Genomic DNA, 26,436 nt, shown 5'->3' on the forward strand with positions numbered 1-26,436 from the left:
TCACATTGTTTTTGTTAGCTGTGTTAGGCTACACTATGCTGTTTAAACCTTCTACTGTTAAAACTAGTTTTCAGCTATAACTCAACACAATTCAACCTAGTTGGTTTGGAGATGAATATAATGTGAAAGCTGACTGCTAACATTAACAGTCTGGGTTAACATCAATCCAGTTGCTGTTGTCTTTGATTTGGACCTTCTCCAGCTCTGCTCATCTCTCTGTATATTTTAATGTTTGTCTTCAAAGGCCGGTTGAGTTTGCCTTTGTTTCGATCTGCTTCACTGTCTATCACCCTGGCTAACTGATAGATTTGATGAAATATCCAATATTGGGATTGATGTTGGATCAAGCATGGAGCCCAGTTAAGAATTTGATTCAGTGTGTGATTCAGGAGTGACCTCAGCTTTCAGCTGGTAAATATTATTTTCAAGACATTTCTCTGACTTCCTTAATTCGGATGTCAGCAACAAGGCAATACCTTTAGCCAACTGTAAGTAAGAGATAATGTACAGCCAGCCAGACATTATTTCAAATTCAGCTCTGACAGGCTGATTCAAGACCCAAACACGAAGCAGAGGATCTTGATTCACTCTAAAGGGGCTTATTCAGCAATAATGACTGGTTGGCTGTACATCATGGCACTTATTACACTGATAGTTGCCAAAAGTATTGAGATATATATATAAATATATCACTCACTCACTCAAACAGTGAGAAATCTCTTTAAAATGATTTTATAATGAGTTAAAGAAACTGACAAGCTTCTACCAACAACAAAAATAGCAGAACTGCAACCATAGCAACGTGACCAACACCAATAACATTGGCTACTTTTCATCAGCTCTGCAGCATCAATGTGTTACACTGTATGTAAATCTCATCTTCATGCCTTTTAACCATACTTGTTTCTTCTGTGCTTTTTGTTTTCTCTCCATGCATGTTTCATGCTCTCTGAATAAATTAAAAGTAATATCGGAAAAATCCTCCACGTTGTTAGGCTTGTCGAGTGTTTGTCTGCAGCCACGGTCATCAAACCAGAGAGTAGCGTTAACGTCGGCAGTTTATGAACTGACAAAAGGTGTTGCGAGTTCATTTGATTTGGAACCATGACAATGTAAAAATGTGCTTCTTTTGATCGTCTCTGCAGCAGTTTCACAGAGTAATATGATTAGATATAAAACAGCGGTCTGTACAGACCTCAGAATGTGTTCATTGGCCAATCAGAATTTTAGAAGAGTATTTCAATCAGAGTATTCAAACAAGCTTGAACATGTGAACACCTCCAAGTGCTTGCTTTTAACTTTGACTTTGTAAGTCTAAGGGCCGGTTCACATGCAGTGCTCTAAAATGCTTGGAAAACGCGAGGCGCGCTGAGTGGACAGTGAACACCGAACATTTATCAAGTGCGCTTGGACGGTTGCACTACAGGTGTGCCTGGCGTTGCCAAGCAACCAAAGACAACAACTTCACACGTTTGTTAGTAGTTATCTGAAATAATGGATTACCATCGCAGTAAAACTTTCGTAGTAGCTTTACTTCTTAATCTGCATATGGAGCAGGAAGAACTCGCCACGAATACATCCCTCTCTCTTTCGCTTTCAGGCTATGTGACATATGGTGCGCTTGAGGCGTTCCAAAAAGTTTAGATGTTTTTATTTCAGTGTGCCATGGTCGCGGTCGAAAAAAAGGCGCGTTGCAACGTGTGCGTGTCGTGACCGCATCGGCCTCGCACCCCCATTGAAATGAATGGATTTGAGCACGCAAAAGACGCGGCATGTGAACCGGCCTTAAGGGCTCTATTTCTGTGATGGCGGATGGCGGGGCTTTGCACCGGCGAGGGTTAGGGTTAGTTGTCATCGGGCACACATGTTTTTCTCTTGCCTGCGCCAGTTTGGCATTTTGGTAAGTCGCTGTGACTGCGCCTAAGTGGAAGGAGAGGCGCAGTAGGGGGAGTGTCACTAACAACCGAGCAGCACGGTGCAATTTTGGTGTCAAGGATTATCAGGATTTGAAATGGCGCCGCCAACCGGCTCAGACCATGGCAAAAACACATGCTGCAGGCATTTTCTGTGCTGTTTTCAAAAGTTTACTTTTTTGTGGATATGTTGGCCAATTTCACTTTGATAAATCCCTCAACGAGGAAAAAATAAGATACGTTTTTCATTCTAACTGTATACACGGCCAATATTCCCAATATTCAATATTCCCAGCATCCCCATCCTGCTTGCGAAGGCACAGCTCAGGCCATGTCACCAGAATGCCCTGCACGAGACTGCCAAAACAAGTCTTCTTTGGCGAGCTGAAAAATGGCAAGCGAGTGCAAGGTGGCCCCAAAAAGCACTACAAGGATACCCTGAAAGCCTCCTTGAAGAGCTTTGGATTTGACCTGAAAAGCTGGGAACCCCTAGCTCAGGACCGACCTGCCTGGAGAAGAAAAGTCTAGGAAGGTGCAGTCCTCTGTGAGAGCAGGAGAAGCTCCTGTACTATGTTGAAGAGGCAGCAACGCAAAACTGCCAAGGAAGCACTTGTGGCTGCACCTCAGAGCTCTACATCCTCCCTGATCTGTCCAGTGTGCCACAGAGAATTCCGGGCTCAGATTGGTTTGTTCAGCCATCTGCGCACTCACCAAAACCCAACAAAATGAGACGTGCCATGGTCATGATCAACTATGATGGACAAACAAGAGAGAAGATACACATGTGGCTGTGGTGTGAATGATTGTCATCCAACATAGAACTGTTAGTATGTGCCATGACACACGGAATGGGAATTGTGGAGGCCACAAAATCAGTCCTCAAGCCATGTGCACTCTCGCCATGTGCCTTTGACCGCACTTTGTGCCAAGTGTCATTGATTCATGAAAATAGAGTCCTAGGAGTCAACAAGAGTCAACGTAGTAGAGTGTGGTGTACGTGAGTGTAGGTCTAATCAGTGGCGAGAGCAGGTATTAAGTGGGTTGGAATTCACTGTTGAGCCTTTTCTATTGTTGTCATGGACCAGTGACGTACGTGCCCCCCAGTTGCTTGAGGGTTCTTTGAATCATTACAGGTCTGTAAACAACCACTATCCTAACCAAAGAACCATGGAAGAACCCTCCTTTTTCTGGGTGTACATGGAAGATTATGGACGCAGGATGGAGTGTACATCAGGCTTGGAATTTCATCATTTTAGAGGTAAGGCCATTTGGCCTTCGGTGTCACAAAATTTTTTAGGGAACAAAGGCCACATGCCAGGGCACAAAGGCCACTGAGTGAAATAAGAGGATTTGGAGCCTATAAATAACCTGTTAAGCCCGACGGACCCCCGGGTCCACCCCCGTGGCGTAGTTATGAAAAATCGCGATGGAAGATGGTCTATTTATAGAAGATATGAATATTATACTGTTTTGAAAACATGGGGTCTTCAGCTTTCAGAATCCGTAAACCAATTGTATGTTGTCCAAACTATGTCTTAGTTTTCCAAGCTTTCCAATGACCCTAAACGTACCACAATTTGAACGATACAACGTCCACCATTTCCGGGGAAACATAGCAGTCAAACTTCACATTTTACAGTCACACTGACAAAAATCTATGTTCTTGCCAAAATATTTCACCAAGGCTTATGTTATTTTCGCCAAAAACGGCAGATTTTAGTTACTCACGTTTCTACCGGAAGTTTGAGACTGTTTCTGACTCATAGCGATCTTCCGGGGATTTTCACCAGCCATTTCAGTCCAGACAGACTGGAGCTCTATGGTGGGAGCTCTGGCTCTTCTATTCTGGTGGCTGTATCGAAGTACTGACACCAAGGAGTCTTATACCATTCTATTCCTCTGACTCTGACGGTAGCAGGGCACAAATGCCATGGTGGCCGTAGGGGCATATGGGCATCACAGCCAGAGCGAGGGGCCACGTGAAATTCCTACCCTGGTGTACGTGTGTGGTGGGGAGCGTGTGTGTGCTTGACTCATTACCTTGACGTAGAGCGAGATCTCGTAGGCCTGGTCTTCAGGGGCTGTGCTGTTCCTCATAGGAGGCAAAGGACTCTCCACCTTCTTATGAGAGAGCAGTTTCACCTCCTCTCTCGTCTCCTCCTCCCTCCTCTCCTCCCGCCGGGGGATATACGATTGGCCGTCCTCCATCAGCACCACTCGCTTTTTCTTCACCTGCTCATCCTTCTTTTTTGGCAGGGATTCATCTTTTATCACAGACTTCAGCTCTTTTATCCAGTCCTCCTTCCTTGGAGGACTTTTGTTCTCCGTCGATACCTCTTTCTTCGCCCACTCCTTCCTTCCTCCCTCAGTTCCCTGGATGTCTTTTTTCACAGGCCTCAGTTCTTTCCTCCAGTCTTCCTTTTCCACGGTGCTCTCTTCCTCTGGTTGGTCTTTTTTTATCCAGTCATTATCTTTTCTCCTGGGTGACGTCACTCTTGCTGTCCCCCATCCTCCTCTCCTGTTCGGGGAAAATGGCTGCCGCTCAGGACACAGGATCCCATTCTCCATCACCTGCCTCAGTCCTTTCACTCTTCCATTTAGCTCCATCTCTACCTCTTTGTTTTCATCTTTCTGTTCCTCATCCTTCCCTCTACCTGTTTCACCCCTCCCTCCATCCAGTTCTTGATTCTCTCCATCCTTTGTCTTGGCTATGGCACCCTCAGAAGCAGCTGTAGTGGCAGCAGACTTTGGCTCTTCTAATTCTTTACTTCTATCCTCCTCTGTCACTTCAATTTCATCATCTAAAACAGTCACCGGCTCCTCCGCCATGTCTACTCCTCCTTCCATTGCTTCCTCTTCTGCTCCTCTTCCTCCCCTCTCCTCTTCTACAGGGTCCTTTTCTAATAGCTGTTCTCTCAGTTTGCCTCCTAGGAAGAGCTGGAAAAGCTGTTCTTGGAATTCTGTTGTGGACTTGGGATCCTCTGAAGTGACCTCTCCTCCTGGCTGGTCTGATTCAATTTCACCTCCCTCCTCCATCTCGATGGCCTCTTCCACCTGGTCCAAATCCACATCTTGCTCTGCATCTAAAGTTAAGTCCTCCAAAATCTCTGGTATTGACTGTGGAGGACCAACTTTAGCCTGGTCTTCTTTGTTTAAAGTTTCAAGCTCTAGAATCTTCCGTTCCTCCATTGCTACACCTTCTCTTCCTCTGTGCTCCTTCTCATCCATTACCTCCCCAGCAACATTATCACCTGTCTTCTCCTCCTCCTCTACTGTCCTCTTCCCTCCCCCATCCATCCCTGTTAGAGTATTAACCCCAACCTGTCGCTTCTCCTCCCCCTGCTGCCTCTGTTTGATCCCTCCCTTTCCTGTTCCTTCGCTTCCTCCTTCTGTCACCAGTGAGTGTTCTGTACATGAGCCAATCACCACCTCTGTAGCACAAGTCTTAGTCAATTCACCCTCTGGAGTTTGAGTCTGAGGCTCTTCTGCACATTCATCAACCTCCTCTTCTAAAACAGCAGGTACAGAGGCCAAATCTGGTTGCTCTACCTTTTGTATCGTTTCACCTCCTATGTCTAGAACATCATCAGAAAGGGACGTTGCATCTTTCACAGGTTCATTGGTTGCTTCATCTTCCACTTTTGCTTCTCTGCCATCCACATCTTGCCATGTGATGTTATTATTAATAGACTTAACTTCCTGGTTGTTGGCTTGAGAGTTGTCCGTCTTTTTAATCTCATTGGTTGATTGGCTGTTCTGATTGGCCACCACTTCCATTGCAGCACTTGTATGCACAGGTATGACATTGTCACGAATAAATGCAGTTTGGCAGAGATCATCTTGAATTTTCACCTTTTCATTTATCCCCGTGGTAACAGGGGTCAACACTGATGACATCACATCTATTGCTGCATACTCAACACTTCCTGTTACCTCACAATTAGTGGACGGAATAGCAGCCTCTGTTTTGTCAGTGTTATCAAAGGGCAACTTGGTGCTCTTTGTCTTTCCCAGCTCATCCTGTCCACACTCCACATCATCCTGTCCACACTCCACATCATTGCAGGTGGACAATACCTGTTCATTTGACCCCCTGTCTCCCTCGTCTTTCTCTCCATCCCTCCCCTTTTCTGTCGCTTCCTTTTCTGCACTTTGTTTCACTGTCTCTTCTATATTTTCTTCTTTTCCCCTGTCTTCTTCATTATCTCTATCTAATGATGGTCGGCTACCTTTCTCAACCTCTGGCGATGCTGATAAACAAGATGAACTCTGAATGTTTCTCTGTGTTTCTTTTGACTCTTCCTCTCCCTCCCCTTTGCACTCTTTCTCAGTTTGTTCATCTGTCTTTTCATGCTCTTCCTCCATCACTTCCATTCCTCTCTCCCCCTCTTCCCCTCCTCCTTCTCCTTCTCCTTCTCCTCCCTCCTCTACTCCGATTTCTCCATTCGGTAACAGGGCCACTTGGATAATTTTTATTTCCTCTCTTTCTCCCTGCTCTACATCTCCTTCTCCCTCGGCTTGCTCCTCTCCTGTTTCTCCCATCATCAAAACATCCTCCCCTACCTCTTCTGCTAGTTCCACCTCCTCATCCTCCTCTTCTCCTCCCTCCTTATCCTCTCTCCCCCTCTGGGTATCCAGGTCTGAACAAGAACCTACAGGGCTGTGGACAACTGTGCCATTTGACAGGTCTGGGCTGGGTTGGGAGTCCGACTGAGCCATTGGGGCAGTTTTGGAAGATGTGGGGACACTAGGAAAAATGGGTACCTGAGATTACAGGATCAGTCCGATGTTCTGCAAGATTCTGAAATGGGTCCAGTATTCCAGATTGGGTCCAAGAGGGATTGTAGAGTATGGAGTATTTCTGATGTACCAAAGTAGAAGGCTAAGATTCTGGAATGGGTCCAATATTCCCAATCAGGTCCAAGATGGATCTCAGCGTGTTTCCGTGGTTGACGAGGTTCCAAAGATTCTAGAATGAGTCCAATATTCCAGAATAGTCCAAAATGGATCTCAGAGTGTTTCCGAGGTTCCAAAGTAAAAGACTAAGACTCTAAAATGGATCCCAGATTCCACAGCGGGTCCAAGGTGGATCTTAGTGTGTTTCTGAGATTCCAAGAGGCCTCAGATTCTGGAATGACTCTGAGATTCCCAGCTAGCTACAAAATTGCTGGGATTGGAATGAGAGAGAGGGATTCTGCAGTCGGTTGAAGTTCTGCAAAGAGGATATGATCTTGGAATGCTTCCAATATTACAGAATGGGTCCAAGACGGTTCTCAGAGAGTTTCCAAGGTTCCAAAGATTGTGGAATGCCTCTAAGATTCCCAACTAGTTCCAAGATTCCAGGCAGACGGCAGAGATTCTAGATTCTGAGATTGCGGGTCCGAAATTCCAAGGACAATGTGTATTATCCGGGTATAGACGTTTAGAGTTTGTATGAAATTTGCAAACTCATTCACTCCTTGCTTGTGGCTATGGGGATCTCTAGTCCGTACTGCGCCTTAAGCACAGTTGGTCAACAATAAGTACAATCTACCTCTCTCTCTCTTGATTTCTCTCTCTCTCTCGCCCTCTCTCTCTCTCTCCAGAGGATTAAATGGAGGCTGATCCCCACATGACCAGGAGCTTAAACCCCTCTGCCACCCAGGGACCAGCACCACTCAAGTTAAAGTTCCTTACACACACACACACACACACACACACACACAAACACTACATACACATATTATGTATACAGCACACACACACACACACACACACACACACACACACACCTACATCAGACACGAGTGTACACATACAGTATTTGCACATACACATATATATATATAGAATACACTCACACATGCACATACAGACACGCAAACACACAGCATTCCACTTCTTTAACAAAATCCCCTCAACGGCCCCCTGCTGGTTTAAATATTATTTTAAATCTTTTTGAAGACTTGCAGGGACTGACTGAGTTTCCCTGGCGCAGTGAATACACTATAATAAGCTCTAGCCGAGTATATTTGCTTTGTTTTCAACCCTTACCGTGCAAGTTGCTCAATTTTACTTAAAGCAATATTCCACTTAGTTTTAACATGGGGGTTATTTGCCACTTGACCGCCATGAAAACCAGAATATAAACTAATCACCATGATTGGATGCAGCTGGGACGAGTTTGTAGCATTCAGATTTTTATTTCCAAATCATTTGAATGAGGTCACGGAAACAGCATGAGGCCACGGAAACAGCCTGAAAACACATTTAAACACGTTTGTGAACAGATTCAACAACAGATCCCGCTATTGTGATTTTCATCTGACTTTTGGTCATATCGTTTAGAGCATAATTTTGCCAAATAGCATTTTTATTGATAAAAACAGAACATAGCGGAGGCATGTATCCCTCCACTATGTTCTCATCTATCAATAAAAATGTGACTCTTGGATTGCACTCTCTGGCTCTACCTTGACCTGGTTTCAGTCCTACCTCTCTGGTAGAACTGAATATATTTCACTGGGAGGCTACAGATCCATGGCACACCTTGTCACCGGCGGGATCCCACAAGGGGTCCTGTGTCATCATCATCATAAGGATTGAATTCATAACCCTTCTCCTGACTGTCCAATGCATCCATGGAAATGCCCCACACTACCTCAAGGAACTTCGAACCCTCTAACCCTCAGGTCAATGCAGCCTCTAAGCCCCCAGGACTAAGCTCCACACAGCTCCACACATAGGGGAGCATGTTATGATCTGCCCGACCACCAGAGGGCACCTCAGACACGGGGCTTTTTTTTAAACAGGCCTGAAAATCTTTCTTTAGAGAAAAGGCATTTTCTGCACACTAATACATAACCTGCCACTTCTTTGCTTTGCATTTCATTTTCTTTCCTGTTGAGTTTTACCAAATTTTACTCATCTTTTTCATGAAGCACTTGCGGGTTAGCTTTAAATGAAAAGTGTGTTCTAAATAGAATACATTAAAAGTAATACGGTCCCTTGAAATCCAAGGAGGTCATTCACAAAAATGTGCTCAAAGGATTGGCATTTTGAATATAATTTTTAGTAACCCTATACTAATTTTGAAGGGAATTATGTAGGTTTATCTAATAAAATGAATATGGGAGGCACTATAGGCTACATATGACTCCATTCATTTTCCAGTGCAATTTGTTATTCCAGTTACATTGGTCATTTTACAATTGCCTCAAAGGAGTTCTGTGGCACAGTCTTTTTGCTCACTGACATTAAACACTAAACATCTCACTAAACATTCTGCACATCTCAGTTTGATTCCCTGCTGATGCATCCTATTCAGTAATTACACACTGTGGAATGTGTTTCTTCTATTTATTTTTTTCCAATAGCAGAGGTGGATAGGAGTCATTTTGATTTTCATTGTTTCCATTTTGGTCTCAGTGTCCATACAGTGTAGGCTGTAGCACTAAAATAGGTCCTCGATTATTCTTTTTACATAAGTGGTTTTCAGCATTAATATATAGGCCTATATATATATTTAATTATAAGGGTGCTCTCCTTCTGAATGTGCTTACATTATGCATGGTAATCTTCCATATATTCAGATTTCAGTATCAACTCCAGGTTGTTAAAAGTTGTAATATTGAAGCCTGCCACAAGAGGGAAGAGTAGTCTATTCTATTCTATTCTATTCATGCACTATACTTATATTTGCCATATGAATTTTTACAAAAACAGCATAACAGTAATACTATCAGGAGTAGTAGTAGTAGCAGTATATTGGTAATACTATTACTCTTATAAATACTCAAGTCATTCATAGTATCCCCATGATGTTACATGCATTTCCTACCAATATGGTGCTTTACCATATACACAGCTCATTGGCTGTGGCTGTCTATTGATCATAATCACCTGTTAATATATTACAATCACCTGTTACTTTCCAAGAAGGCCGCGTGGCGATGCAACAGAATACTATGAATACGTGACGATATGTAACGTATGAAACAGTTGCTACTAAAGAGAGAGGCCCTAAAATGACAGGGGGTATCTGAGATTTACAGTATCAATTTCCAGCACAAATGACAGACGTGTCTTGTCTCATAAATATGTCCTTTACGATCCATATGATTTGTAGATCTGTGAAAACATTGCGCGCATTCTAAACCGGAAATCCCCATCAGCTGTTACTGGCAACTTACGTCATCTCCCTTATCCGCATCCCCTGGGCCGTTGCTAATAAAATTATCCGCGGTGCTACTTTTTAGTTAATATTACAGAATACTGTCCTGCTTTAGTTTAAGATATTAACTATTTCCAACCTGTCGGCTTTGTCCATGACTAAGTGAGTGAATGTATTTATGGAATATTGTGTGTTTCGCTTGTTTAGTAGCATCATTTCGTATCCTAGGTTAGCATAACTTGCAAGGCATCTTAGTGTGGGTCCCACATAACTATTATAAGCTTGTATTACACTCTCGAGAGTAGAAGGGTAGTTTGACTTCTGGAGGAGCTCTATTCGGAGAAGAACGACTTGGACAGTGAGCCGTTTAACTCCAAATTGTCATGAAATAACGTCTATAGCTTTGTCGGTATGTATGACTGCATATGAATTGTTATGTAAGTTAGCCATGTAGACGTGCCTGGTTTGCGTTAAGTCGGTTTTCTTCATATCTGAAACAGACTGACTAATGTACATGTGTGAAATTCAGCGTTGTTGAAACGGTGTACTCCCTCTATTTGCAGAAAACAGTCTAGGTAATCCTAATCGTGATGCAGAAGTCAGAGAATGGCGGCGAGGAGGCGACGGTTGACGTCCAGTTTACCGAGTTACCGAACGCCCTCATAGCCTGCAAAGTAACAGAGGATTTGTTCAATGACAACAGCCTGAAGGTAAGGACAAAGGGTCGTATATATCTGTACAGTGCAGCTGCTAGTGTACAATTGCGCGGATACATGACCCCTAGGCCCTGATATGCCCTGTTCTGAGATCCTTACGCCGAACTCTATTCAAAATCTGCCAAATAAATGCACCCTTACTTTATCGGCAAACATATACACCTCGTAGAACATGACTTAGGACCTTTTGCAAATTGTTAGGGTCCCCCGGTAAATTCGGCATACAAGTGATCCACCGGGCAGCGTTTTATTAAATAAAATCTCAACTTTTAAAACTGGTTCGCACTGCTCGCTACGCCCTCCTCGTATTTTGGTGGAAGACTGTGAATTACAGGCAAACCAATTCTGAAAGTTCAAGTTATATTGAAATAAGTGCTGCCTGGTGTATTCGATGTATGCCGAATTGAACAGTGGATCTAATCGATTAATAAAAGGTCTTAAGTGGTGCTGTATGAGGTGTGTATTTTTTGCCAATACCAATGTATCGTTATATGCCTGATTTTTGAATGGCATTCAGTGTGATGTTCTTTCCATGTAAGAACAGAGAGAACAGCATGTATTGGGGCCACATGACCCCCAGGTTGTGTGAGAGTAGTGTTAGAGTGAGAGAGATCTAACATCCTTCTTTGTGTGAAAAAGGCATTCAATTTTGTCACTTTGATTTCTGATATGCTCCAAGCGGCTTTTGGGATCACATTTTAGTCGTAGTTTTTAGATACTGAGACTCTGTTTTAGCCCGCTATCTGCCCAGTATCTGGGACAAGTATGAGAATCAGTGTCTGTGCAATTCTAATCAGATGAAGAAAAAGCCAGACCTCTCCCTTGCAGGCTACTTTATTTTTATGGTTACAAAAGCTACAGCCAACTCGACATGCTCCCTATTTTCATTCAGAAAGTGTCGCCCACCAGAGTAAGATCGTAAATATCTGGCAGAGAAAATGTGAAGTATAAAACATTTGGGCCACAGATTAGAATTAATGTTGTTTTTTTCATCACAAAGACTGAAGTAACGAACATTTTAGAGATAGAACCAACACCAGGACCAAAACACATACAGAACCTAACCCTAACCCACCAAAAATTGCACTGGAAATGCTCCACCTGAGGCTATTTTGAATCATGTTCCCTACAAGGTGAAAATGTTGTGAACGTTTTGGGTTGAAAATCCAAAGCTGGAGGTTGGTAGTGCCTCTGTGCATGCTATGTGAACGGGGATCGATGTACATGCAAGGCTAGGTTAGCACTGCTTGGTGGGCTGGGAAGACTCAATCCAGGAGGCTGACTGTGATGATGACGGCTTGTGAAAATCTACTGTGAGTCAAGGAGACAAGTCTTTTCCCTCAAAATCTATAGAGCCTATTATTTCAGCCTATTTAGATTGTTATGAATCAACTTTTTTTGTATTTGCGTAGCTGTCTCCACCATACCTGTCAACGTTGGGCTTTGAAAATAAGGAGATTTTTCGGGACCCCCACCCGACCATAATTTTTACATTATGAAAGGGGTTTCATTAGGGCTGGGCAATATGGTTGAAATCAATATCATGATAATCACAAGGATTTTTCTCAATATCAGTATATATCACGATATGGTTCATGTATGCAAAATCATGTTAAATAATCAAATGAATGTTCATCTCATTGAACCGAATGGTAATGTTAGGTGTGGAGTCAAACAAAACTGAAATTTTCAAATAATATTCCTACCATACCTCATTTTATCAGAGTTTGTAAGTAAAATTTGCTTGTCATCATCAATTTAGACAGCAGAAATGTGTGTCATGATATCAAAATATCTTCATATCATCACAAGATGATTCCACTGAAAGACGATAAACGATAATATTGAATTATCGCCCAGCCCTAGGTTTCATCTCTCGGTTCCGGAGATCTAATGACCGGGTGCCTTTACTGCCTGCCCTGCTGTAATCTCAAAGCAAAAAGGATTGGGTTAACTAGTTCAACAAATGGATGTTTCCCAACATACTTCTGGTCAGGAATGGGAAAGTAGTCTAACAAGTTAAATAGTCTATGGATCTAACCGAAACAACTTGATTGGGCCAATTAGGATTCTGTATAACTGTAAAAAATAAAAAAGGGAATTATGGGAGATTTTCGAGTTGACAGGTCTGGTCTCCGCTGTAGTGCTAACAGAGAGGCGGGTAGCAAAGCTTGTAGCAAGCTGTAGTGCACAAGTACTCAGATAGGCCATTTGAATGCGGGGTTTCTCTTGCAAAGGGAAGTTTTTGATGGCTGCCAGAGCATTTTCTGCTAGCGCCAAAATGCAAAAATGAGGAACTGAAAAACGCTTTGAATCAATTGAGTTTTGGCACAATGTGACTGTCGACCAAGAGAGGGCATTAATAACACAATTGTGTAATTGGCTAAGTGCAAGGAGCAGCAGCAGGTGCATCCTCATTGGTTGTGTAGCAGGGACTTCCCGCCGTGCGGCTTGCTGGGCTTTGTCACTAGATTCGGCGACTTTTCTGACGAGAGGAAGCGGTGGTAGCGAGAAAGCCGGTGAGTCAGCGAAATTAAACGTTATTTTCTGTATGTTTCACAGCGGTTACGTTCTAAAGCACACAGAGAGACAGAGAGAGAGAGAGAGAGTGAGAGTGAGAGCCCCGTATCAAAATACCGGGAGCCTACCTTAGAAAGGATGAAAGCCGAAAAAAGATCAACGGAGAAATGTCTTGCTGCTGCTTCTCCTGAGTTTTGTTCAGCAAATTTGACAACTGACAGCTTGAATTTCAGGTCGTAGTTTTTTCTCTGTGCCGCCATGGCGATCAGCAAATGTGACTGACGTTTGAATGCAAAGTAAAAGGGACTCGGCTTTTAATTGAAGTTTTACGGTATAACATAAAGTTAGAGACAAGGGCTCAGACAAGCGACTTCCCCATACAAAAGTAAACTCTGTTAAATATTCGGGTCCAGCCCTACTTCTTTGCACCATGGGTAAAATGTTGACTTCATATAGTCTTTAACTTGATCACTTATATTCAAAGACTTTCACTAGAAGTCTTTAGAAATGTTTCTTGCCAGCCCAGTCATTCAGACCTGGGCAACACTTATTTTCACGTTCATTTCAGTGGCAAAATTGAGTCTTACATTCCATTCTAAGTGGCATTAAAAAGGCCTTCCATGCACATGAAACTTCCAGGCATCCTGAAATTAGCATGTGACATCATCTTTCCCTCTGAACATGGGCATCAGCAAAGACCCCAATTTAAACCAGGAAAACCCCTGTGTAATCAACAAAAGGGGATACAGTCAGTAAATTGGGCTTCACCCCCCCCCCCCACACACACACTCAATTGCCTTTGCTTGGTCACATAGTCCATTACATTCTATTCCTGTGAGTAGAATGGAGTAGAATTCCTGAATACACAATTGCAGCTGAGTCATTGAGGGTGTGGCAGGGTGGGAATGGTGGTTTGGACTGTGTCATTAGTGTGTGTGTGTGTGTGTGTGTGTGTGTGTGTGGCAGGTGTCTTTCCAGTAGAAAACAACAGTCAGACAGTGGAAAAACAGACACAGTGGAAAACAGCCATGGACTCTTTAGGGCGCCGACCAAGCTCTCTATACGTATCATTAAGGATATTTTTTTTTTTTTTTTCTGGAAGAAGTGGTTCATCTGGGGGAAAACAGTGCTACTTCTTTAAGAGAAGTTGGACGTATTGTATTCAGTGTGCTGTATAAAAACATAACTTGTTCATCTTCCTCCAGCAAACAGCCATAATTTATTGATTAACCTCTTCACAGTTCATACCTGCTATTCACATCTTTTTGGGACAACCCATGCTGTGTTATATGAAGAATATAAAGTAAGAAACCATAGCATTTTCATATAAATAAATGTCTGTCTATGGCCAATTGATATACCACAATAGGGACTCAACTTATAACCAGTTCATGACACCTTTAATATTTGCTGTTATAAACATTTGGTGTCTGGTTGGTCCTCTGGCACACAAACATTTTACAGTTCTGGTTTCATTGGAATATAAATAGAAGAAGAACTGGGTAGTTAGCATGAGCAGCGATAGCCGCCATGGCTGAACAGACAAAGAAAAGAGCGCCACCTACAGAAACTCAAACTTCATCAACAGAAAATCCAAGGGAAAAGATGTCACAATACTGGACACACTGTTTGATTGACAGGTGATCTCTGGGAAGTGCAGTGCAGAAACACCACAGCGATGAGCGCTGAGCACCAAAGATGGAGACTAAGTAACAAAAAGCCACAGATTCCCACTTTAAAGGTAGTTAAAGGAAGATGCCAAACTGATTTGACGTGACTCATTAATAATTATATGGTTGTAATACTTTGACTGAGGCATCATTGCGTTGAACTGCTGAGTAACTGCTCAGCTCTACGGCTTCCTTACATGTTGTAAAGACCATATTCAATCTTCTCTGACAAAAAATGAAAACTAACCTCCACATTTGCAACTCTTCAAATGATGGCTCTAGCAATACATTAAATATTGACAAAAAATAAAAAATGTAGAATAGCTAGATAACAGAAAAATTGCCATAGTTACTAAAAATAGGCATAGTCTCTCAGAAAAATTAAACATAAGCTATACATTCTCTTACAGATAAAGGCACCCTTACAATAGGGCTGAACTATTTTGAAAAAATACCTAATTGTGATTATTTTGACTGATCTTGCAATTGCAATATGATTCGCGATATTAGAGGGAATGATAATTTTTACATCATTATTCTCATTTTCATTGAAAAACGTATTAAAATGATTATGGTGTGATTTTTGCGGGGATCTGTACCAAACAAAGATGTTTTCTTAAGTCTGTAGAATATGATGTGTAGGCCAGGACATCTCTGCCTTTAACCTTTAACAAATATTGTGCCTCCTGCGATTTGAAAATTGCAGTAGACCATATTGCGATTTCGATAAAATTTCAATTAATTGTTCAGCCCTACTTTACAAACAGGTACTTTTTTTTTTCATGATCATCTTCACGTTATCATTATAGCACCGCGGTTCAAGAGTGGCAGGTTGTCGTGCAGGAAGCAGAGCCTCTCCTTGTGTTCCCTGGAGAGGGAGCTCTGCTTGTCCTCATAAATGTTTCCTACAATGCCCACCGGGGAGGGACGGGGTGGAGAGGTGAGGAATCTCCTTGCCTGGAGTGAGAGGTGATGGAAACAACCACTGTTGTGGCTCCACCACTCCAGAGGGTTGCCTGTTGTCCCGTATTGACGAGTCAGCTCTGCTCATCTCCAGAGTGATCTTCTCAAGTAGGCCCGAGGTGTCAATTTGTTGGAGATGATGTCCCACTCTGCAGACAGGTGAAATTCCCTCGCATATACAATCATGACACTCCTCTGCAGCAGCTGGCGTTCCATCTGGTGAGGAAAAAAAGTCAATTCCCACACACACTTATCACCTCTGCATTGATTTATTAAAAAGAGTCGACGTTTCGGTCACAAGGACCTTTCTCAAGACTAGAGCTGCAACGATTAATCGATTAGTTGTCAACTATTAAATTAATCGCCAACTATTTTGATAATCGATTAATCGGTTTGAGTAATTTTTTAAGAAAAATAAGTCAAAATTCTCTGATTCCAGCTTCTTAAATGTGAATATTCTCTGGTTTCTTTCCTCCTCTATGACAGTAAACTGAATATCTTTGGGTTGTGGACAAAACAAGACATTTGAGGACGTCATCTTGGGCTTTGGGAAACACTGATCCACATTTTTCACCATTTTCTGACATTTTATAGACCAAACAACTAATCGATTAATCGAGAAAATAATCGTCAGATTAATCGACAATGAAAATAATCGTTAGTTGCAGCCCTACTCAAGACATATCAATCATAAAGTGACATAGTGCTTAAATACAGCCCGTGATTGCATAATAGTCCACAGCTGTGTTGGAGGTGTGTCCATGATCCCACACAACAGCTCACTCATTCAAGAGTCCCTCAACTGTCAAAACATACAATATCTAGAATCGTACACATTCAAAATCCTTTTGATATTACTAACAAGCAAAACATTTTTTTTCAGGTTAGTGGTATATACATATATATATATATATAAGACACAGCCCAAGTCTACAGTATACAAATGCCCCATGGGGTCCTATAACTTCAAATTCATCTATGTACAAACGTGTTCCATCTGGTGAACACAGCTTGTGTGATCGAATGCAGGGGGACATCCAAGCTGCACATTGGCACAGTTTCTCAATTTTGCTAGTATGTCTTTCACCACTCTGTGACTCAGTGCCACCATTTGTCACAAGCTGGAGAAGGTGTGGGCTGCAGCTCAAACCAGGCATATCCAGCAGCCACTTTCAGCCTTTTCTTTTATCAGCTTCAATATCCCATCCTCCCAAAGGCTGATGTACTCACCAGTGCAGGCCCCTGACACGGCCCCTGACATTGCCTTGACATTCAGGATAGCTTGTATTCTTTTCCAATTTTGGTCTATGAATTGAGTACAACAGTGGACCCTGACCAGCAGTCGGTCATAAAGGCAAGAATGCCCCCCAGCAATTTCAGTGGACATCATTTCCTTTACCTTTCCCTTGACTTTGGTGTGAATCTTGTTCAGCAAATCTGTACAGAAATATTTTTTCACTTTTCAGAATGTGTCTTGGTTCTGCTGTTGCCATTAGCCTTTTAAAGCCAATATTCTCCCTTACATTATATGGTAGGATGTCAGTAGCAGTAGTTTGTGAGTTGACTTACCTTGTGTTGCTTTTTGCTGTGCCTCAGGCCTCATATTCCTTGCTGTTTCTTCAAGTGGTATCACACATTGCTTGTAGTAGTAGTAGTAGTAGTAATTTATTTCGGTCCTTTTTAACAATTTTCCAAGATGTATGTACATGGAAATAAATAAATAAATAACAATAAGGCATTAAATGAAATGGAAAACAACAAAAGAATTAACCGAAAAGGTGTAGGCTGAAGCTTTATCTTATTATGCCCACCCTTTTTACAAGACATTCTAAGACAAAACAAAACAGAAGGAAAAACATAAACAATCAAAAACAAAAAGTTCTAAACATTTCATACACAATAATGATCATATCTCAGTTTTATATTTATTTATCAAAAAAATAATAATAATTAATTTGCAAATTGAACTACACATTTTTAATTCGTTGTCACAACTATTCCACAAGTTCACCCCTTTGACAGATATACATCTATTTTTTATATTTGTCCTTACCCTTGTTTTTTTTTAACCCCCTAAGTTCATACTGGCTCTTTCTAATTTCTCTCTAAAAGAACCTCTGAACACAGTTAGGAAGTAAATTATTTTGTGCTTTGTACATTATCTGTGCAGTTTTAATATCAGCTAGATCACAAAATTTTAAAGCATGTAAGTTAGTAAAAAGTGCGTTGGTTGGTTCATAATAATCCGATCGATTTACAATTCTTATAGCTCTCTTCTGTAGCATGAAAATTGGATTAGTGTTGGTTTTGTATGTGTTTCCCCATACCTCCACACAGTAGGTAATGTATGGAACTATGAGAGAAGAATACAGTATATATAGTGAGTTCTGATTCAAGATATCTTTAGTTTTATATAATATTGCAATGGTTTCAGACATCTTTGTTTTTACATTATTTATGTGTGGTTTCCAACATAATTTATGATCAATTACCACGCCCAGAAATTTATTTTCATACACTCTTCCTATTTCAACATCATTGATCACAATTTTAACTTGATTAATGATTCGCCGATTACCAAATATTATAAACTTTGTTTTACTTAAATTCAATGATAACTTGTTAATATCAAACCATTTCTTTAAGACTTTCAATTCCCTTTCCACAAGCCGTTCCAAACTTTTCCCGGAGCAATATAAATTATATTCATCAGACTAGCTTGATCCCTGGCTAACCTTTTGTCACTCAGCTAATTCCAACAGTTCTACCCATAATGAATTCATATATTGCCACGGCATTCAAAGCTTTATTTTTAGCAGCAAGTAGCCCAGTGCGTAGCAGGGCTGTCATTTTTCTACTTACATTTGACATTAATGAAGATTTGTCATGGAAAATTAGATTCAGTAGCACTCAGTCACCTAACTGACGTAGCGTAGATCCAAATGCATTATGAAATTGTTGGTATGATTTAAGCTGTATGACCGCATCGACAAAACATGATGATCGGCATGTTATTCAACACATCTGACGGTGCCAGTTGGTTCACTGTCCCCCGTACACGCAGTTGGAATGATTTAAAATAGCAACACTCATTGGAACACTTAAGCAGCTTTCTCCCCATCATTTGACATCACTAACACTAACACTCCTAAAACTATTGACCACATTATGGTTGCACAACTGACCAACCTCCTAATGCAACACGTTGCTGTGCATGCATACTATATCCCACAACGGTAGTGGTGTATTTAATACTTTTCTAGTCTAGTTTAATTTCAAGGCTGCGAGAGTTTTGAAACCTATACAAATGATTTTCTTTGGTAATGCATTTACTCAGAACAATATGGAGGAAGGAGACAGTCCAGTTACACATTAGTCTCTTACTGTTGCATCCTTACAAACTACTGAACTGCTGTAAACGTAGGGCTGGGCGATATGGTTGAAATCAATATCATGATAATCATAAGGATTTTTCTCGATATCAATATATATCACGATGTGGTTCATGTATGCAAAATCATGTTAAATAATCAAATTAATGTTCATCTCATTGAACCGAATGGTGATGTTAGGTGTGATGTCACTGAAATTTTCAAATAATATTCCTACCATACCTAATTTTATCAGTTTTTAAGTAAAATTTGCTTGTCATCATCAATTTAAACAGCAGAAATGTGTCACGATATCAAAATATCTTCATATCATCACGATATGATTCCGCTGAAAGACGATAAACGATAATATTGAATTATCGCCCAGCCCTATGTAAACGTGACACAAATACGCCAACGTTAAGACTAGGGCTGGGCGATAATTCAATATTATCGTTTATCGTCTTTCAGTGGAATCATATCGTGATAATATGAAGATATTTTAATATCGTGACACACATTTCTGCTGTCTAAATTGATGATGACAAGCAAATTTGACTTAAAAACTCTCATAAAATGAGGTATGGTAGGAATATTATTTGAATATTTCTGTTTTGTTTGACATCACACCTAACATCACCATTCGGTTCAATGAGATGAACATTAATTTGATTATTTAACGTGATTTTGCATACATGAACCATATCGTGATATATATTGATATCGAGAAAAATCCTTATGATTATCATGATATTGATTTCAACCATATCGCCCAGCCCTAGTTAAGACAGCCCGAGTCTCATGGATTATTTTGCACATCTTTCACACAAAAGTAGACTGCTGCCGTCTTAAAGGGCTGCAAATACTGCCAAAGGAATACAATTTAGGTAATGGTCACGTTTGGGAGCTTTCACATGAGATGTTGCTGTTCATTGTTACGAGGGAGTCTCTTGCTGGTCCTGTCACTACTGGCTGGCTGAGCATTAACTCTGTGTGGCTACAGCTGCTCCCATGCTAATGAGCTTCAAAAATCACCTGCTGGCATTCAGTGATTTGTACAGGGCCAGTGGTATGGGGCATGTGTTTACTGACAGTGAAACTTAAGTGACAAGGTCAGTCATTTTGTCTACCCAGTTGTTACCTTCAAATCTGCTGACTCAGCGGCTGGCATGGCGGAGGCGGCCTTGGCTCTGTATGAACTCGCGGGGAGCTGTCGAGGCTTTTGTTCACCAAGGGTTTTCTGAGTGAACAACGACTTCGCTGGCCAAATGTTTTTACTGTGTGAGCCTACTCACTGCCACAGGCAATGGGTATTTTCTAGGGCTGAATGATTTTGAAAAAATATCTAATTGCAATTACTTTGACTGATATTGCAATTGCGATATGATTTGCGATATTAGAGGGAATGATAATTTTTTACATCATTATTCTCATTTTCATTGAAAAACGTATTAAAATGATTATGGTGTGATTTTTGCGGGGATCTGTACCAAACAAAGATGTTTTCTTAAGTCTGTAGAATATGATGTGTAGGCCAGGACATCTCTGCAGCACCACAATATTTACTTTAAAATGCTATTTTGACACATTTCACCTTTAACAAATATTGCGCCTCCTGCGATTTGAAAATTGCAGTAGGCCATATTGCGATTTCGATAAAATTTTGATTAATTGTTCAGCCCTAGTATTTTTACCATTTCCAAGGAGGAATTCTATTGGTGTGTCATTGGTGGCACTGTTCCAATATATCTGTAAAAGCTTTATATCAGCTGATAATATTGGCTCACCAATGTATGTCGAGCCCTAATATCTCGTAGAAACTAGCGTTAGTAGTGGCTAGTAGTTGTATGTTAATATTAACATCAGTGTCTTTGCTAAATGAGCCTGCTGACTACTGGAGTAGAAACTAGGGCTAAAGACAAGACAGTTTACTGTGTCACAGTAACATACATTTGGAAACAAATCCACCTTATCACACTATTCACTTTTACTTACGAAGTTACCGTCGCAACATTCACAATAAAACTCTTAAATGCTGCAGGACACTGATACATTCTCAAACCATTGATCTACAAATCCACCCACACACACATGCATACACACAAAAGCAAGAACAAACTTGACATACACACAAACACAAGGAGGCAATTACACACACCCACGCACACGTGCACGCGCACGCACGCACAAGCCAGTGAGATGAGCCGGTCGGTGTTTGGTGGCATGCTATAGGGGTTGCTGACGTTGATGGAAAAGGAAAAACAAAAGAGGAGAAGGCCAAAGGGCGAACAGTGAAAAGATGACTCTCCTTTTTTTTTTTTTTTTTTTTTTCCTTCCATCCGTCCCGCTGCTTTTCCACTTGTCGTCTGCAAGGAATTCAGGGTCAGCTGACGGCTCATATGGCAGAATATTCCATTGTGTATGTGTGTGAATGGTTTGTGTATTCCTGAGAACATTTAGTTCTAGTAAGGGGTTTGTTAAGGAATGAATGTAGCTCATTGGAATGACCTTACGTTGAGTGCAGCAATACAAATGTGTGTGTGTGCGTTTCAGTGTCTGTGACTATGTGCCAAGACTATTTTTACCTCCAGCGTGGTTCTTGTCAGACTTTCTTCATACCAGGATTGAACAGCAATCTTCAGAGGCAATAAAGAAGGGCGATTTTGCAAACTTTTAGGACCAGCTAATTTCTCTCAACCAAATTTTCACTAAAACGTGAATTTTAAATTGTAATTTTCACCGGTTTCACAGAGAGTGCATGTTTTTTTTTTTTTTATGCTACCGAAATATGTTTTTGTTCATTGTTAGAATAACCATTTTGTATCCATAGATCTTCATCAGGATTTGCATTACAGTAGTTTGTGGACTTCTTCATTCATTCATTCCCTATTTCGTCTGTCCGGAAAGTTAGGGGATTTATTCCATGGAGGGAATTTTACAAATGGGTCACTTTACAGGAATATAGCAGAATGTATTTTCCAACTTGTTTCACACATGCATTACATTAGATGTAACTAAGAGTGAAAACCAGACTGAAAAACAGCATTAACAAACGAGAAAGGAAGAAGATTTTTAGGTCATGGAAGAGTGCCAGCTGTGGTTGAAAATCAAAAGTTGGAAAAAAACCCCCCCCACAAATAATCAAGAGTGTATGATCACAATTTCCAATGGAATGATTGGGATCATTCATTTTAGCCATAATAGTACAGCGCTGCAGTGAATCTTTCGAACTCCAGCACTATGACTAATAAGGTAAAAACCACAGCACATTTCCCAGGTCACCAGCACAAGAACAATAGGTTGAATTAGCCAATAGGAAAGTATGAGTGTTTTTTTTTGTTTGTTTTTTTGTATATGCACTGACTCAGAGTTACTGTATTTCTGTAGAAAGACAGAGATTTGATATCGTTGACATCCCGACATTGCCCATAAATTAGCTGATGGGGAAAAATAGCTGCCTGCACTCTATTCTATGACTCCCACTACAGGTTTCCCCCAGTGTTTCAAAGCAATATTCCACTTAGTTTTAACATGGGGGTTATTTGACACTTGACCGCCATGAAAACCAGAATATAAATTCCTCACCAAGATCGGATGCAGCTGTATGAGTTTGTATGAGGCCACGGAAATAGCCTGAAAACTGACATTTAACACGTTTGTGAACAGATTCAACAAAATATTCCGCTACTGTGATTTTCAGTGCACCTTAGGTCCGGCATTTTAGAACATAATGTTTGTCATTACCCGATCTGAGTCACTACTCAGATCTCTCATGCCACTTTAAAACGACAGCCTTGGCCATCATCTTACCCTTACCCTAACCTCAACCATACGGGCTCCTTGCACGACTCAGATCGGGTCGTCACAATGTCGCCAAATAGCATTTTTACTGATAGAAGAGAACATGGCGGAGGGATACCATTTAGGAGAGAGAGTTCCTGTTTGGGAGACCGGATCTACTTTTATTTTTAAATACAAATTTTAGTGTAAACCGAAAATAAAAATGCAAAATGAGGACGGACAGTTACTGCTTTGTTGTCTTAAAAGCAGAATCTGTTGTTGAATCTGTTAACAAACGTGTCAAATGTCAGTTTTCAGGCTATTTCCATGACCTCATTCACACACTACAAATGCTACAAACTGATCTGGTTTTCATGGTGGTCAAGTGCAAAATAACCCCTGTGTTAAAACTAAGTGGAATATTGCTTTAACCAGGTTAGGTTAAGTAGGCCGGGCAGCCCACCCGGCCTACTTAACCTAACCTCTAACCACCACTACACCTAGTCTACCTAACCTGCCCACCTCTACATAAATGCATCTAACGTCACTTTGGCACGACTTGCATTCAGTCAGCATTGCTTCCGTAATTCAACGTAATTCCAGTTGAAACAGGATGTTGGGCAGGGACATAACACGGGGGGGGGGACTGTTCAAAAGTGGGGCGGTTGAAACATGAAAAGAGAAAGGCAATGAAGGCTGTTGCCCACTGTGTGTAGCTGGTGAAATAATCCACTGTGATACGTTCTACTATTGGGGATACAACCATGATGTCCATGAAAAGTAAACAGGGTTTTCACTGCCATATCATCATATCATCTCTGTCACTTTTGAAAGGTTTTTATATGACGGGAGGGGTGGTAGATGAATTGTTCAAATATCTGTGATGGTGAATGTACTGTTCTTCAAGGAAGTGAAAATCAGAGAAAATACAAATTGTATCATTCTGTTGGCATTTGTTGTTAAGTAGGTGTACATTATGATACAGAGAATTTCTAACAAGGTGAAAACATTATTTTTCTGAATTTAAAAATATGTAACTTTACGGAGCTGCTAACCCACCTAAGACTGTTTCACATGTATGGCTTTCAATGGAGCATTTTAGTGTCCCATGATGGTCTAAATGCTGTTGCAGAGGCTTTTCCACCCTGACAAGAATACAGTTCTAGGGGGAAACACTGAATACTTCATGATGAATGTATTTGCTGCTGGTAGTTTCAATCCAAAAACATCAGCATTGGTATCAGCTTTCAAAAAGCCATATCAGCTGAACCCTATTGCTTACACCCAGGCTTTGGAAAGAAGAGCACGGTGCAATAAACTCCAGGATAAAAATGTAATAAACCACCAATCCAGTGTGTGTGAGTGTGTGAGGCGCTCAAGAAATTTTCCTAACTACATTCTTGTGAACTTTTTGTGTGTGTGTGTCCGTGCGTGTGCACACCTGTGTCTGTGTGTGTGTGTGTGTGTGTGCGCGTGTGTGCCTGCTCGGTGTGTGCGTGTCTCTCGCCTGCCTGCCTGCCTGCCTGTCTGTCTATCTAGTGAGGGAATGGAAAAAATGGGAAGATGAAACAAAAACATAGGGATGGAAAAAAGGCAGGGCTGAGCGCTCTTGCTCTCTCTCTCTCTCTCTCTCTTTCACACACACACACACACACACACACACACGGCCGCAGCAGGGTGAGATTGAGGTCTGGAGATGATTAGCACCTACATACACATACTCACACGGTAATGTTTAACATCAACAAACAACACTTACATGAGAGCATCAGCTTCACTGTTGGGCGGCTCACCACCATTACACCACTCTATTTTCCACACACACTCATTTTCCATCCAACACACACACACACACACACACACACAAAAACGCACAGCACGATACTATTAGTCATTTCACTGTGCATCAACACCTGCAGTCAGTGTGCCATACAGATCACATGTGCCTAATAGTTTACGATGGGCACGTTCCAACTGGTTTACATTGCGACCAGCTGCTAGGTCTCAGTGCCTGGATAGATGTCTGACATGTAGTTCCTAAATGAAGGGTTTGCAGGCCCCAGAGGTCCTTTTAATGGTCAATCAGGTGAGATGGCATGATGCGTTGGTGTCACAATTGATTTTGTGTCTGTGCACATCAGCCCCCCCCCCCCCCTGTCTAAAAGAATTTCTAGAATTCTGGCTTCAATAGCTGTTTTCATCCAACTGTGGATTTTTTACGCAAACTTTAGAAATGTCGCAAAAAAAAAAAAAATACGAATTAGGTGTGTTTCCATCTACGGAAGCGTAATGCATTCTCTTGAGAAAAAAAAAATTGCCCTGTTTTTCTGAATTAACGAGATAATTATCTCAGAATTCTGAGAAAAGTTTTCATGGAAAAAAAATAATTCTGCTCTGTTTAGCTGAATTAATGAGATACCTCAAAATCCCAAGAGAAGCTCTCATTCCTACTTGAGAGCTCGATTTCATGGAAGCAAACATGTCCCGCCTGTTTAGTTTAATCCAGTTTTATTTTGCTTTTGGTTTGAAACATTGGGAGATACTCGTGTCTTTAAGTAATATAGATGGTATTGTTATTAGTTTGTCGACTTTGCGCAGGCACCTCAGGACTTTGCAGTTGTTCAGACTATTCCATGAAAACTTTTCTCAGAATTCTTTCTTCTCTGCAATTTTGAAACTGACAGCTTGAATTTCAGGTCGTACTTTTTTCTCTGTGCCGCCATGGCGATCAGCAAATGTGACTGACGTTTGAATGCAAGTAAAAAAAAAAAAAAAGAAACTGCTTTGCGGCGTCAATGGCAACCGGCTTACGGATTACATATAAAATTACATTTAAAAAAACCGAATATCGGAAGCATCCTGTCACCTTAACACTTCCCCTCAGAACTTGGTATGATTTTGGAGTGTCCACTGGACCATTGACTTATTTTTAGGTAAATGACTTACAATAGTAATGCAATGACTGCTAAACCTGTTGTCTCCCTCGGGGTCAACAGGGACCAATATGTCACTTTGTGGCCGTTTATTGTGTGGAACAAGAATAACTGACGAGGAGCTGTCAGTCAGTGGAGTGAACTTTTGAAATTGACTTATTTATGTAGTCATTACTGCTGTCTTTCACCTAATCAAAAAATGGCAATGAAAAAGCATTATGCTCAAAACTGTTTTTCAAGAAACTCAAAATGGCTGAAAATTGTGTATGGTGTACAATAATGGTCCTGGAGGCAAATTATAGAGCAAGGTCCGCTGCATATGTGCACCATTCATGTCACATTCATCATCTCAATATGAACACGTCATATATATTGTACACTTGCTGGTCTCCAGATGTAAGAGGCAGTCTGTGGAAGG

The 26,436-nt window shown here is 41.2% G+C and overlaps 2 protein-coding genes across 3 annotated transcripts in view; one reads left to right on the forward strand and one right to left on the reverse strand.

Moving 5' to 3' along the window:
• Positions 1-3,869: 3,869 nt before the first annotated feature.
• LOC139640910 (uncharacterized) lies at positions 3,870-6,632 on the reverse strand. Its single transcript, XM_071515109.1, has one exon. The coding sequence runs from the start codon at positions 6,630-6,632 to the stop codon at positions 3,870-3,872; it is 2,763 nt and encodes a 920-aa protein (XP_071371210.1).
• A 3,491-nt stretch (positions 6,633-10,123) lies between these two features.
• LOC139640915 (calcipressin-1-like) overlaps positions 10,124-26,436 on the forward strand; it is a 29,208-nt gene continuing 12,895 nt past the window's right edge. The window contains exons 1-2 of one of the 2 annotated variants that reach the window (XM_071515116.1): positions 10,124-10,227; positions 10,629-10,775. In XM_071515116.1, the coding sequence (XP_071371217.1) occupies positions 10,656-10,775 (120 nt within the window). In that variant the 5' untranslated portion in view covers positions 10,124-10,227; positions 10,629-10,655. Of the gene's footprint in view, positions 10,475-10,628; positions 10,776-26,436 lie in introns of both variants that reach the window. The other variant, XM_071515115.1, reaches the window with a different exon arrangement.

The sequence above is a fragment of the Centroberyx affinis genome, unplaced genomic scaffold, assembly GCF_046629955.1.
Source record: "Centroberyx affinis isolate AG114_WGS23_722 - 3 ecotype Tasmania unplaced genomic scaffold, CSIRO-AGI_Caff_v1 ptg000309l_1, whole genome shotgun sequence".
Lineage (NCBI taxonomy): Eukaryota > Metazoa > Chordata > Actinopteri > Beryciformes > Berycidae > Centroberyx > Centroberyx affinis.